The following is a 16158-nucleotide window of genomic DNA, read 5'->3' on the forward strand; positions in this document are numbered from 1 at the left end:
TCCCCGTAACCCAATAACCCCTCCTAACCTTTTTTGGACACTAAGGGCAATTTAGCATGGCCAATCCACCTAACCTGCACGTCTTTGCACTGTGGGAGGAAACCGGAGCACCCGGAGGAAACCCACGCAGAACGCGCAGACTCCACGCAGTCAGTGACCCAGCGGGGAATCGAACCGCTGCCTGGGGAAAGCAGGCAGCATAATCAAGGATCCCTCCCACCCGGCTTACTCACTTTTCCAACTTCTTCCATCGGGCAGGATATACAGAAGTCTGAGAACACGCACGAACAGACTCAAAAACAGCTTCTTCCCCACTGTCACCAGACTCCTAAATGACCCTCTTATTGACTGACAGTACACCCTGTACGCTTCATCCGATGCCAATGCTTATATAGTTACATCGTATATCTTGTGATGCCCTATTATGTATTTTCTTGTATTTTGTTTAATTCCCTTTTCTTCCCATGTACTAAATGATCTGTTGAGCTGTTTGCAGAAAAATACTTTTCACTGTACCTCAGTACGCGTGACAATAAACAAATCCAATCCAATCTGGGACCCTGGCGCTGTGAAGCCACAGTGCTGCCCACTTGTGCTACTGTGCTGCCCATCTTTGGACTGTGGGAGGAAACCGGATGGAAACCCACGTAGACACGGGGAGAACGTGCAGTCTCCGCACAGTCCCCGAAGTCTTGAATCGAACCCGGGTCCCTCGGCTCTGTGAGGCAGCAGTGCTAACCACTGTGCCACCACTACCCCCCACCCCCCCCCCCCCCCGCCACTATCATAAATCTGTGTGTAAAGTGTGTGGGTGGAGTGGAACTGTGCTCCAGAACTCGCGCTGACCCAGGCCAGTTAAATAAAAGGGCAGGCAGACTGTTACAGTCAACAGCAGTGGGGAGAGGAGGGGGATTCATGTGAACAGCTGATGGGTTCCTATTGTGGGAAGGAGCTGGACATTGATCTGGACATTGATCTGGAATGTGCCTGTGTGGGAGGAAGCAGGAATGTCCCCAGTATTGAGCTTAGTTGTGTGTGAACAGTGCAGTCAGTTAGCTGTGCGCATGTTTGGGGGGTTTTCTCAGCAGGTCGGGCAGTGATGTGTAAACTGACAGTGACACCAAGTCCCCGGCAAGTAGCTCAACTCCTCACTCACCCCTGGCACCGGGAAATAACAAGACTTGTCACCCTGAGTGTGTGTGTATAGGGTGGGGGGAATGCACACACGTAAAATCCCACCAGCTCCCCCACCCCCCCCTGGAAGTGTCAGAGATTATTCTAGGAAATTCGCAGTTCCGGGGGGGGGGGGGGGGGGGGAGAAGGAAAGTAACAAAAAGTGAAAGTGAAAGTTAACGATGTGTGTCAGCTGCTGCCTGTCTGGAAGGCGAGGAACGGGTCTGTGCCGGGCGGTGATCATCATGTGAAAGTCTCTCCCCCCCGGCGAAGGGCTGTGTTAATAGGTGGGGGGGTGGTGGTGGTGGCAAGGAGGCAGAGGGACAGGAGATGGAAGAACGCCCGGCTGGGACAGTGAACTGACCGCATCCACATGGCTGGGATCAAACAGCTACTTGTGCTCTGCTCAATACTCCAGGCGACCCTTGCCTTTAAAGGTAGGCACCTACATTACTGTTATATCCACCAAAAACAGCCTGGATTGGGGCGGGGGTTAGTCTTCTCTGCGCCCCCTCCTCACTGTGAGGGATTCAGAGGCAATAGTATTTGCAAAAGACAAGAAGGGAGTACAGGTAGTAGCCTCAAGTGCCAGGGATAGCTCGGAGGCAAAACAGTCCCTTTTGTGGAAAGTCTTTTTTTGTTTGCAAACATATACTTTATCTGAAAGAACATTACAAACGTTTCAAAAATGGCCATCATGCAAAGTGCAACAGTATTCAGGCTTTCCACATTGATCTTGTTGCAATCATAAATTACCGTCTGCTCACTGCAAATGGTGCAATGGTATTTAAGTTGTCTACTCAGATCAAGTTGCACCCCGGGGGTGTTTTGGGGAAGGCAGGGAGTTACAGGGTGAACGGGTCTGGCTAGACATCCGTGGGTCCAAGACTGACATTTAGACAATGTTACCGAACAACCAGTCAGTCTGGGTCGGAGGACAGTTTGCATTACAGGGAGATGTGAAGAGAAGCTAAGAACAGGGGAGATATTTAAAGGGGAGGTTTCAATCCATCAAGTATAAATCGGGGAAATACAAGTGGTTTCTAGCCTGAGTTGATGGATCAAAGGACAGGAAAGAGTTTCTATTGCTGCAGCTCTCATTCTCATTTTCTCATTCTGTCCCACAGCATTTAGACAGTGTAGTACTTTCAAAATGCAATCACCTGCTGTAGTGTAGGCAAACATTAGATTGGTTGAATCTCGCGAGACATCTCGAGAGTCACGAATCTCACAAGATTCAACAGCCTCATCGCCAAGTCGGCCGTGCCGACGCTGGGATATTGCGCCCAAGGGGTTTTGGCACATTGAGCAGTTGTAACCTGAGAGTTGGCGAGTTGGCCTGATGTAGCACAGGGCAGCAGGGTAGCACAGTGGCTAGCACAGTGCTTCACAGCTCCAGGGTCCCAGGCTCGATTCCCGGTTTGGGTCACTGTCTGTGCGGAGTCTGCACGTTCTCCCCGTGTCTGCGTGTGTTTCCTCCGGGTGCTCCGGTTTCCTCCCACAGTCCAAAGATGTGCAGGTTAGATGGATTGTCCATGATAAATTGTGTCCAAAGTGTCCAAAAAGGTTAGGTGGAGTTACTGGATAACGGGGATAGGTTCAAAGTGTGGGCTTAAATAGGGTGCTCTTTCCAAGGGCCGGTGAAGACTCAATGGGCTGAATGGCCTCCTCCTGCACTGCACTGCTACCCAGAGGGGTGGTTGTGGAGACTGCGCTAGCTTCCATGAGGGTGGCAATGGAGCGGAGGCTAGAGGCCCAGGCAATGACAACATGGAACCTCAAAAAAGCCGCCATGGACCAAGGAGACCATATCACAGCAGTCAACACCGAGGTGGCGAGTCTGGTCAGGGGTTGAAGGATAAAATTGACAACAAAGAAAACCAATCACAACTGTAAAACCTAGGAATCGTGGGGCTGCCAGAGGGAACGAAGGGGAGACCACAGAATACATAGCAGCAATGCTCGAGAAGCTGGTCGGCGAGGAGGCTTCACCAAGCCCCCAGAGGGAGACGCCACTCACAGGTCGCTTCAGCAGCCACTCATAGCTGGGGAACCGCCGTGGGCAAAAATCGAGAGGCTGCACAAGGTCTGATGCTTCGGCGTAAAGCTGAAATTTCTGCTTGAATGTCTGCCAGTTGGCACTGAGATTGCCGGATGTCCTGAGCTGGTGAGGAGCCGGTATACATTCGCTGGTCGTCACTGGTCTTGCTGATTTGAACTAACTAGATTGAACAGACTCCTGGTATCGTGTGTTATGTAATTTGGAATAACACAAGCTGCCACTTGATGCAGTTTTGAGTAAAAGATGCTCCAGACTTTGAAGTGAGTTCAGTGTGTTGTATTGAACTATTAGCACAGTTCTCAATGAGTTTGACTCTCTGCTAATCTAAATGTAGTAACGCAGTCTACCTGAACCAGCCTTGCTCTAAGCCACGTGCTGGGGTGTGATGCTGAGGATACACCCTGTCCCACTCTGTCGATGTTGGTCTGTGGAAAGAGGCGGGGTGTGAGTGCCTCATCCCTTTTATAGTAAGGTGCCACCCCTGAGTGTCCTGACTGCTCATTGGTCGTGTCCTATTCTATGTGTTCATTAGCTGCAAGTTTGCATATCATGACAGAAGGAGTGTTCAAAAGTTTAACTTTGATCATTATTTACAATTAGTTTGTAGATTAGTTATGGCATAAGTCAAATAATCAAAGTACGTCAATCCAGTGTGGTTTTATGTTGAATTTTGGGATGCTAGTCCATCACATGACTGAGTCTCAGCATCACATTCAAACGTGACAAGACATGTGCCCTTAAGGCAATGATGCAAGACCTTAAAGGGGATCAATTACTGGTAAAGTGCCTTCCACCTCCCTCACAATTAAAATTACCAGCTCGGTTCTCTAACTTCAAAGTCCTATTGTGCAAAGAAAAACAAGTATTAAATCAGTCAGCCTTTTTTATGTATTAAATTAATGCAGTTTCACTTGTGATGTTTAAGGCAAGTCACTTTATTTCACCGTATGCAATCCTTTTTGATTTTGTAAGTTTTGAATCAAGTTCTGCAATTAGCCTTTGTCACGCTCTAGTGTTTAAAAAAATGTCAGTATCTGTTAGTTGAATGAGTTGTGTTTTATTTCACACATCAATCACTTTCGAGCAGTGATTTTATACAGATTTTGTGCATTTGCTGTAACTTTATAAGTTTTGCAAGACTATCCCGTATTTTTAATTGTCATGTACCAAACACTAGGAGGTACGACAAAGACAGACTATGGCAAAGCAGTTATCTCAACAAAAACGCCTTGATAAGCACCTGTTTCAATAAGACCTACAGAACGTACTGTTGTGTTTGGACCTTTGTACTTCACGAAGAAACGCACCAAACACTTTGACTTGTCCAAATCAAAATCCTTTATTGAGTCTCGTGTGGTAAGATAGCAATCTGATACAGAGCACATTACCATGGAGTCTGCTAACTACTCCTCTGAAACTTTCACCCAGCACTGACCATTCACATGTACGTCTTATTACCCTCAATCTTTTTCTGAAGGCGGCCGGATGTGTCTCCCCTTATAGCGGAGTCACAGGTCACATGACCTTGGTCTACAGACTGCATGGTGTGTCTGTACCACCACCTGCTGGTTGGAGGTCGCACACCTTCCAACTATGATATAGCCCACAGGCATATCACCACACATACTGATACCTATAGATCAAATAGACATCAGGACCAATGAATCCATGTTCCCAGACATCACATGCTGTCTTATCTTAATAAAAACAGGCCATTCTCACTTATAGTCTACATATATTTTCCATTAGTACTTTGCCATCTCCTTTATTAATTTTATGCTTCATAAGCAACTTTACCACTCTATTCCTTGTTTTGAAAGTTATGCATGGGAGTCCCAACCTGTCTCTCCAGCAGGATGGTCTGATACTGTCCACGCCCAAGCCCCACCGCTGGTTCCCCCGACGGTAAAGGGTGAAAACAACGGGAAACCCCATTGACACCGGCGGGACCAGAGAGCTGGAAACCGAGTGTCAACCTGTGCTCAAGGCTGAAACAGAGAGAAGAGCCATAGTAGGCTAGTCGTCCCGCCCTCTCTTTGATCAGCACCGCTCCACAACTTACTAAAGATTCCCTGAGTTAATTCACAAACCGTTTCCTGCTGCCCAAATGGTTAAAGTCACAACTGAACACAATTAGGATTTAAGTTCAAGTAACAGGAGCGGTGATATATTTCCAAGTCAGCCTGGTGTTTGGCTTTGAGGGGGTCTTGCAGGGCACAGTGTTCACTGTCAAGTCACACAAGGTACCTTGAACACTGCATCCCGTTCCGGTCGACAAAAAAACAACAAGAGACATTGAAATGCAGGAGGCCGTGCAGAATAGAACCATAACACTGTTATCTAGTCAAAAGTCTGATTAAGAATGAAACAAGACTTTTGATCCAAGGAGAAATCTGTGATGATTTTATGGAGGTAGAGATGACCATTAAGGAGAGAGTTAATTTGCAACGTTACTTTAAACTATAGGAGTGGAGCAAAGAGGATGGAGATTTATCTGGTATTTTATGACTGATGTGCTGAAATTCCTCATCACACAAAGGGTGAAATGAAAACATAAATAAACTATATCTGAAAACATTTCCAAATAAAATTATAGAGGCAAAAGCCCTGGAAATATTTAAGATACAACTGGGTTCTATAACTGCGGGGCATCTTGGACCTGTAAAGAATGGTGCAAATAGCCTTCCTCACCCAGGGAACCTGTTATAACAATCGGTGGCTCTGCTTGAGTTCCACTATGAGCAGAGCAACGCTGATTGTACTTATTTTCTCAACTGTCCTCTGGGCGGTTTGTGGCATTTGTTTGGGGATCATATCTGCAGTTTGTTAACGTGAGAAATGTAATTCGGAAATGCATCACGACTCCCTTGCCGGTTGTGCAATCGGGTTTTCTCGTGACGTCTAAAGATCGTTAGCTGTGTGCAGGCTGCAAGTCAGCTGCCAGCGGTTTGCTTTACCAGATTTCTTCTTCCATTTTTAAAATGCTGTGATCTCCACATCGGTGTCTCAACACTCGAGGGATGACACTTGTCAGAAAATCTGGATTCACTTAGACATGCAATAGCCTCCGCTCAACATAAAATAGGTGACAATGCTCAAAGAAAGATACAGACAAACACAAATTGCATTTGTCTAGTGTCACTCACAACCACGTGACATTGAAAGTTCTGTTCAGGCAATTTTGTACTTTTTGAAGCATATTTACTGTTGTAACGTCAGAAAACTGGCAGCTGACCTCAGCACAGCAAGCTCCCACTAATGGGAACCTTATAATGGCCAGATGTTCTGTTTTAGTAACATCAGTTGAGAGTTAAATATTGGCCACAACTCCCCTGGTCATTGACCCATGAGCAATAGCTCGATAATACAATAATAATCTTTATTGTTGTCACAAGTAGGCTTATATTAACACTGCAATAAAGTTACTGTACAAATCACCTCGTCGCCACACTCCGACGCCTGTGGGAGAATTCAGAATGTCCAATTCACCTAACAAGCGCATCTTTCGGGACTCGTGGGAGGAAACCCGAGCACCCGGAGGAAACCCATGCAGACACCGTGGGCAGCACAGTAGCACAGTGGTTAGCACAGTATCTTCACAGCTCCGGGGTCCCAGGTTCGATTTCCACTTGCGTCACTGTCTCTGCGGAGTCTGCACGTTCTCCCCGCGTCTGCGTGGGTTTCCTCCGGGTGCTCCGGTTTCCTGCCACAGTTCAAAGATGTGCAGGTTAGGTGGATTGGCCATGCTAAATTGCCCTTAGTGTCCAAAAAAATGGTTAGACTGGGTTACGGGGATAGGGTGGAGGCATGGGTTTAAGTAGGTGCTCTTTCCAAGGGCCAGTGCAGCCTCAATGGGCAGAATAGCTTGCATTGTAAATTCAATGATTCTATGGTATGGGGAGAACGTGCAGACCCAGCACAGACAGTGAACCAAGCCGGGAATCGAACCTGGGACCCTGGCGCTGTGAAGCAACTATGCAAACCCCACCTGCTGGCTTTGCCTGAAAACTAAAAGAACAATGAGTGTCTCTCCCTTAGCTGTTGGATTTGCAAACATGTCATGCCAGCCGGCAGTTCACTCAGTCAACACCTGGCCTGCTTCAGATGGAGGAAGATAGAGATAAACAAACCTTTCTGCAGTCGTTACCTTCCTAATCTTCCTTTGTGTCTAGAATTGTTTTTTTGTATTGTTTCTTGTTAATTGGGCCGAATGGTTGTAAAACATTTCTGTTTGGGGGCAGAAAGTCTCCTTGGATACTCTGTAGGATGGAACCGTGCTTTCGACATCATCAATATTCCCTTTGCTCCCTTAAGCATCTCATAACGAAATCAAGGGAAATGGGAATAGGGCAGGGAAGTGGAGTTAAGGTACTCGCATTCAAAGTATTGTCTTGCATCATTGACTTTGTCTATATACATGTTTCTGGAACCCATCTCTTCATTCACCCGAGGACGAAGCTGTGCTCCGAAAGCTATTGATTCTAAACAAACCTGTTGGACTTTAACCTGGTGTTGCAGACTTCTTGCTGTGCTCACTGCAGTCCAACGCCGCCATCTCCACATCTTGGTTGCCTTGGTTACTGCATATTAAAGTGAGACCAGCTGTCTCACTCTAATATGCAGGTTTGCCAAAATGTGATCCCGCCTACAATGGGCGGGCTTCACATCGCAACGTCTCACGAGATGACTTTAGATCACGCGAGGTGTGGCGAGCTGGGTAGATCTCTGAGGAATGGATGTCAAGCTGGAGTTCGCTTCTGCTGCAAATACCAGCCAATCTCTGGATTGAGCAGATCATCGCGTAAAATGAGCGTGAATGCTTCAGCAACCCGTATCCTGTGCTGCCCAATTTCCTTTTCCATTGTAGTCAAGGGAGCCAATGGGCTACCACATTGCAGCTTCACCATCGGCCCTATTGCTGCCTAACCCAAATTTCTGAGCATTGTTTTTCTCGCTCAACCTTGGTTATAGTTAATGTGGAATGGAAAACTGAAAGTAGAGTGTATCTAGAGAATGATACCTGGGATAACTCACATTTAAACCTCTTCCTCTTCAGTGAATCTTCAGTGAAATTATAAATAAGCATTGATATGTCCTTTCGAGTCATTAAATTGACTTCTTCCTTAATTGTCAAGTAGGTGGTCTGTAACATTTTTGTTCTGGAGTTGAGATGATTGACTTCCAACCACCGCACCATCTTCCTTTGTGCCAGGATGACTCCAGCCAGCGGAGAGATTCACTCCTGAGTCCCATTGACTCCAGTTTAACTGGGGCTCCTTGATGCCATACCCAGTCAAATGCTCCCTATGCTTCCCTTTAAGTACACACCCAGTTACCTTTTGAAAGTTGCTACAGCATCTGATTCAGGTGGTGTGATCCTGACTGAACAACCTCCATGTGAAATAATTTGTCCTAATTTCCCTTTTTGTCAATTATTTTAAATCTGCGAACGTTAGTCACTTGTCAGATGAAACGATTTCTCACCACTTTGCTCCATCATGATTTTAATACCTCTATTAGTCCTCCCTTTAACCTTCTTTTCTCTAACGCAAACAATTTCAGCCTCCCCAGTTTATCCATGCACCTGCATCTCTCATCCCTGATATAATTCTGGTGGTCCTCCCCTGCACTCTCTTCAAGTCCGACTAAAGTATAGAGTTGTACTCCATGTTCCATCCGAATCAGTGTTACTTTTAAATATTTTGTAGAGCTCCCTTATTTTTGTATTCGACACCTCTATTAACTTTCTCAACATTTTCTTAACCTCCCATCCGCCATATCAACCTGTCCATCCATCTTCAAGGATTTGTGAATATGCAGCCCCTGGTCCCTCTGCATTTGCATCTGCTTAAATAGTACATTTAGATTATACTGCATCTCCACACTTTTTCTCCCAAAGTACATCCCACGCCACGCTTATCCTCATTAAACTGCATCTGCCATGTGCTAGCCCATGTCACCAGCCTGTCTCTTTCCTCTTCAGGTTTGCTAGTAACCCTCTTCATTGCCCAGTTTTATATCACAGCAAGCTTTGTTTTCCCTACGCCCAAGTCTGAGTCATTTAGACGTAAGAAAAATGGTGGTCCTAATAAACAAGAAAAATGGTGGTCCTAATACCAACTCCTGAGGGGGTCCGTACAATGTGCTTCTCTCCAGCCAAGAAAATGATGCTTGTAATACTACCTGACTTGGGGAAAAGTGCTGTTTGCCTGGATGATTCTTGATTGTCAATCGGGTAATAAAGTGTTGGGTTGGTTCGCTTTTCAAGGGTCTGAGAAGCTGACAGAACATGAGTATAGGCATGTTGGCGATCAAAGGCAGGAGTGTGTTGGGTGGGGCTATTGAAGGCAGAAACCATGTTAGACTCCTCCAAGAACACATCCAACCCGTGTTGGCAAACCTATTTCCCTCCAATCTGTTTTACTGCCATCCTAATAATAGGGACCAAATCTTATTCAACTAATTGGTGTACATTAAATACGACGGGTGAAAAATCATTTTGAACGAATCCTGCGCAGGTACTACACATTTTTGTGCCTCCCATGCTATTGAGTTCTTCTTTCCTAATTCTGCACCTTGCCATTCCTTGTAATGCCAGACTCTCACTGTTTACTAGGCATTTAGCTTATCACAAAAAATAATTTTTCATACTGAAGGGATCAAGGGACATGGGAATGGGGCAGGGAAAGTGGAGCTGAAGTCAAAAGATCAGCCATGATATTAAATGTCAGAACAGGTTGGAGGCTCTTCCTCTTATTCCCTATGTTTGCCGTGGGCTAGATCTTACCCCCGGTAAGTCAACCAATCCCAGAGTCCTGGCTACCCAGCGCATCACTAGAAAGTCTTTAGGTTAACTTTTCAGTTGACTTTATCAAAAATGATTCATAACAAGACACGTTTATTCACAAATGTAGAAGTAATCGCCGATTGCTTGCCCACACTCTTGAACTCCTTCTGCCTTATTCTGAATTGTGCAATTCATTGTAGTATCCTGACTGGTCACTGTACAACCAAATGATCACAGAATCACAGCATCGTACAGCCCATCACACCTGTGCCGGCAACAGCTCTTCAAATCACATCCCATTTCCTCCGCTCGTTCCTCATATTCTTGCTCAAAAAGAGGGTCAGAGAGAATCAGAGAATTTACAGTGCAGAAGGAGGCCATTCGGCCCATCGAGTCTGCACCGGCCCTCGGAAAGAGCACCCTACATAAGCCCACACCTCCACCCTATCCCTGTAACCCCACCTAATCTTGTTTTTTTGTACACAAAAGGGCAATTTAGCATGGCCAAGGGTTCATCAGTACTTTGTCCTGGGCAACTCGTAATGGGCAATAAATGTGAGCCTTGGCACAATGGGCTAAACAGCTGGCTTGTAATGCGGAACGATGCCAGCAGCGCGGGTTCAATTCCAGTACCGGCCTACCCGAACAGGCGCCGGAATGTGGTGACTAGGGGCTTTTCACGGGAACTTCACTGAAGCCTACTTGTGACAATAAGTGATTATTATTATTATTATGTTCTTTTATAGCGAGAATAAATCTCAAAATAACATTTTTTTGTTTCCCTCCTGCGCGAGTTGCTAAATATATCATCCCCTTCGGGACATCTTCAGATGCCTTCAATTTCCAATTATGATGCTTTCGGGTGGAGCCAACTGACACAGCCAGAGCAGTAGATTGTACATTAAAGCAGGCAGTGATCAGATCTAGTGGTTCTCTGTTCAGCCCACAATGTGAAGAATGCATCCATTTGCCAAGAAACAAGTGCAAAGAAGACTCACAATGTTAACCCCAAATCTCGGCAAGTGTCTAAGGGCTGAGGAAAGGCGAGAGATGCTTGGGTGTTTCCCATCGATATACTGAAGGTTGGCAAAGAAATGGGAAAGGTACATTTGGAAAATTCAAGAAGGGCTTCCAATTATGTAGCATTTTATTTAAATAGTACCTTTCACATTCTCAGGATATTTCAACATACCTCACAGTCAATAAACTACTTTTTTAAAATAAATTTAGAGTACCCAATTTATTTTTCCAATTAAGGGGCAATTTGGCGTGGCCAATCCACCTACCCTGTACATCTTTGGGTTGTGGGGGTCAGACATAATAATAATCTTTATTGTCACAAGTAGGCTTACATTAACACTGCACTGAAGTTACTGTGAAAATCCCCTAGTCGCCACATTCCAGCGCCTGTTCGGGTACACAGAGGGGAGAATTCAGAATGTCCAATTCACCTAACAGCACGTCTTTCGGGACTTGTGGGAAGAAACCGGAGCACCCGGAGGAAACCCACGCAGACACGGGGAGAATGTGCACACTCCACACAGACAGTGACCCAAGCCAGGAATCGCACCTGGGACCCTGTCACTGTGAAGCCACAGTGCTAGCCACTGTGCTACCGTGCCACCTGAGATGGCAGGTGGGGCCTTAGTATAATATCTTATCCGAAAGATGGGACGTCCGACAGTGCAGCACTCCCTCAGGACTGCACTGGAGAGTTTGCCCAGATTATATGCATAAGTCTGTGGAGTGGTTCCTGATTCCTGATTCCGGAAGGTGAGAGTGCGACGAACTGGGCCGCCGCTCAGACTTAAAGTTCAATCATGGACGTAGAACAAGAACTCAGATTCAAAGTAGAAGGGTCATTTTATTGCTGACATCAAAACGTCCTTCACACGTAGTGATCAGCACGTGGTGCAGAATTGCAAAAGGAATTGTGGAAGTGAAATCCTCGTCTCGTATAAGAAGCAAAGATAAAAACAAATTGCTGCGGAGACTGGAACCTGAAAATGAATCAGAAGATGCTGGTCAATCGCGGCAGATCTGACAGCATCTGTGGAGAGAGAACTGTGGAGCCATTGTTTCGAGTCGGGGTGACTGCTCATCACCTCTGAATCATTAGCTCTGTCCTCTCTCCACAGAGGCTCTCAGACCGATTGAGCATTTTCTGTTTTTGTTTCATTTAAGAAGCAGGTGGATGCTGCAGGAAGGGAACTTTTTGGATGGATGAATTAAGGTGTGCTGTGTGGCCTTCTTCATCTGTAAGCATCATATAAACTGTGAGAAAGCTCATCAACCTGACGGACCTGAAAGACAACATAGCTCACGGTTCAATAGAGAGGGGATGTTGACAGGAAGGCTGGACTCATGGAGGCAACTAATACTGAAGTGTTCATTAATAATCTTTAAACCGTGAAAGCTAAACCAGTCAGCGGAAAATATTACAGATAATTCTGAAATATTAATCACCAAATTCAAGGCGAGCATGCAGACCTCATTGTGCACGTTGATGGCAATTTTGTTTTATTTTGTGACTGGCAGAAAGCATTGAAAGGTTTCTTTTACCGGAACCGTACTGTTCTGCAATGCTAATGTCCTTATATCGTCACAATGCCACTCTTGACATCTTTTTTCTCCTCATCCTGTGCTCTTCTGATGTAACCTGAACTGCAGTTCCACAGGCAACTCCCAACCCTTGGCAATGGTCGTTCTTATTGCCTAAACTTTGGCAGTCATCTGACTCACAGCCAAACACAAGGCCGCCCAACCTGACAGTTCTGGGTGGTTGGTGATCTGTTAATTTGTGCTGCCTTTTAGCTCAAAGATATCGAGGCCATTGGAGGCGACTAACAAACTTTGGTTTTGGATTTGAGGAACTTCAAGTATGAGGAAGGGTTGAGGAAATTGGACATATTTTCTGAAGGGGAATTGTTGAAGTGATGCAGTGCAAGTTTACCATATTATGAAACAGATCAAGACAAGTTGTTAACTCTGACGGATTGAAATATCAGGAAGCGCAAGGTGAACTAGAAGTAGATGCGAAAATCAAGGAAAATAATTTCATTCAAAGGGTAACGACCTGTGGAATAAATTTACAGGGAAGCTCTCTCAGGATCAATCAGACAATTGGGTATGTATTCGGAGAAAACGGATTGAAGGATTTCGCAAAATGGCGAATCAGTCCGACTGGCCTTTCAATAACGATTCCAATTGTGAACTCTGTTCCTCTCTCCTCACAGGTGTTGCCAGATCTGTTGAGTGCTTTCAGGATTTCCTGGGATTTTATTTTTGTTTAATTTGCCTCATAAAAGCTGGGAGCACATTCCCAACGTTCAAGAAAGTTTGGATACTTATGTCAAGAGTGGAAAATTCTCTGAACCGGGAATGTGTTCATTTATGAATAGGTTTATTTTGAACTGCCCATCATTTAAACCATCCGGACGGGCTCTGCTAAAGTTTTTGTTTATTTGTTCAGGGGGTGTGGGCTTCGCTGGCTAGGCCAATATTTATTATCCATCCCTGATCGCCCTTGGGGAGGTGCCTGATGGCGAGTAATTTAAAAAGACAAAAGTCAGATACTTCTGATGCACGCTGTAACATGGCACAGGCAAATTGGAGGTTATTATCAAGTATTATTCATTCGTTAAGTAATTCATACCAATGCATTAGTTACATTTGAGCCTGAGGGAACATGAGGAGAATTCTTTATAAGCAGCATGTCATTATGATCTGGAATGCACTTCCTGGAAGGAGACTGACTTAATAGTAACTTTCAAAAGATAATTGGATATATGCTGGAAGCAGAAGGTGTAGGAGCTAGGGAGTAGGACTGATTCAAGAGTCTTCCAAATGATCGGCTCCAGGACGATGGGCCAAATGGCCTCTTTCTGTGCTGTTTGATTCAACGATTCTGTGTAAAGTTACATTTGAACGGTAATAACCTTCTAGTCACAAATTTACCGTTTGCTACTACAATTCACCACTGCATTGTATTGCATTATGTTGATGGCCTTGTGGGCTCCGCCTGTGGCTCCGCCCCCTTGGGGGTGGTATATAAATCTGCAGCCTGTAGGCGGCACTCAGTACAGAGCAGTCGCAGGCAGGCACATATCTAGCTTATTAAAACCATTGTTCACTTCTACTAATCGTCTCGTGTGAATTGATGGTCGCATCACCCCATATCTTTCATCTCAGCACTCTGCAGACTTCTGGGGTCAACACTGAGGTCAACAATTTCAGATACAAACGTCTGCTCCCATTAGGGTTCTTTTCTCCTTTGCAGGTTTGGGTTTATTTTCTCGTGTACCTCTTGCCTCTGCTTCTGGATGTCAGTTTTACAGGGTCCTGCCATTCGCACCTCCTCTAGGCACACCTTTGGTTTGTTTACTTGACCCACTACTACCTCATTTAGCCTTCCACGACGACTTGGTTAAAGCATACAAAACTTACAACTTATCTTGTGGAACCACAGCGTTATCATCTCTCAGTTTTGAAGTAGAGTCATAATAACTTATTGTCATAAGTAGGCTTCAATGAAGTTACTGTGAAACACCCCCTAGTCACCACATTCCAGTGCCTGTTCAGGGAGGCCAGTACAGGAATTGAACCCATGCTGCTGGCATTATTCTGCAATGCATGTCAGCTATTTAGCCCACTGTGCTAAAAAAGGCCCTGGTTTTATTCAGTTATGTTGGGCTTGATATGTTAACTCTGTTTTTGTCTCCGCGGAAGCTTCCAGACCTGCTGAGTATTTTCAACACTTCCTGATCTAAGTTCAGATTTCCAGCATCTGCAGCAATTTGCTTTTATTGTCAGCTCTCTGCCGGCTGATTCACCATCTCACTGAAATCATTCAACCGATACTCCCAGGCTCAGTCTCCCACGTGCTGTTCTCGGAACCTGGGTCACAAGACGTCCCTTTGGGCAGCGCGGTGTCACAGTGGTTAGCACTGCTGCCTCACAGCACCAGGGACCCGGGTTCAATTCCAGCCTTGGGCGACTGTGTAGAGTTTGCACGTTCTCCCCGTGTCTGCGTGGGTTTCCTCCGGGTGCTCCGGTTTCCTCCCCCAGACCCAAGAAGTGCAGGTTGGCTGGATTAGCCATAATAAAATTGCCCCTCGGTGTTCAAGGATGCACAGGTTATGAAAATTGCTTATTGTCACAAATAGGCTTCAAAGGAAGTTACTGTGAAAAGCCCCTAGTTGCCACATTCCAGCGCCTGTTTGGGGAGGCTGGCACAGGAATTGAACCGTGCTGCTGGCCTGCCTTGGTCTACTTTCAAAGCCAGCTATTTAGCCCTGTGCTAAACCAGCCCCTGGTAGGTGGGGTTATGGGGATAGGCCAAGGGTGTGAGCCTGGGTATGGTGCTCTTTTTCAGAGGGTTGGTGCAGACTCGATTGACCAAATTGCCTCCTCCTGCTCTGTAAAGATTCTTAAGTAGCGGGACCAAGAGTCCCGGATTTTGTGGGACTGTACCATGACTGACAGGTTGTCCCATGTCCCTGGTGAGACTGGTGTGCCATTTTTTCCATATTTGACCCCCCCCCCCCCCCCCCCCCCCCCCGCCCCTTACCACCCCCTGCCCCAGTCCACCTGCTACGGGTTTGCACTAACGCCAATTTGTCCATTACAGATTTAGCCAGGTGTTGGTTACCCTGTCCTTAAGGGACGCGGGACAAAGGGCCGAATCTTCTGAACCTTCCCGCCAGCGATGTTCTCCACGGGCGTTGATAGATCTGCTGAGCATTTCAAGCACTTTCTGTTTCTGTTTCATCACTTTTTGTTTCCTGTTTCGCCAAATGCTGCTTGAATATCAAACGCCCATTTATTTTTTTAAAAATGTTAATATAAATTTAGAGTACCCAATTATTTTTTTCCAATTAAGGGGCAATTTAGTGTGGGCAGTCCACCTGACCTGCACATCTTTGGGTTGTGGGGGTGAAACCCACGCAGACACAGGGAGAATATACAAACTCCACACGGACAGTGACCCAGGGCCGGGATTGTCGGCCTGTTACTCTTAACTCCTCCAAAAAAAAAACTAAATTAACTAAATTACTTTACAATGCCCCACTGAGAGGGCTAGGTGTCCTTTCTGTCTACAATGAGAGGCGACTTAATAGAGGTTTATAAGATGATG

General features: G+C 45.8%; 1 protein-coding gene across 4 annotated transcripts in view; it reads left to right on the forward strand.

Moving 5' to 3' along the window:
- The first annotated feature begins 1355 nt into the window (after positions 1-1355).
- LOC119973541 (interleukin-15 receptor subunit alpha-like) overlaps positions 1356-16158 on the forward strand; it is a 67364-nt gene continuing 52561 nt past the window's right edge. For all 4 annotated transcript variants that reach the window (XM_038811826.1, XM_038811827.1, XM_038811828.1 and 1 more), the window contains exon 1: positions 1356-1610. In XM_038811826.1, coding sequence (XP_038667754.1) covers positions 1547-1610 — 64 coding nt within the window. In that variant the 5' untranslated portion in view covers positions 1356-1546. The remainder of the gene's footprint in view (positions 1611-16158) is intronic.

This window comes from Scyliorhinus canicula, chromosome 11 (assembly GCF_902713615.1).
Source record: "Scyliorhinus canicula chromosome 11, sScyCan1.1, whole genome shotgun sequence".
Classification (NCBI taxonomy): domain Eukaryota; kingdom Metazoa; phylum Chordata; class Chondrichthyes; order Carcharhiniformes; family Scyliorhinidae; genus Scyliorhinus; species Scyliorhinus canicula.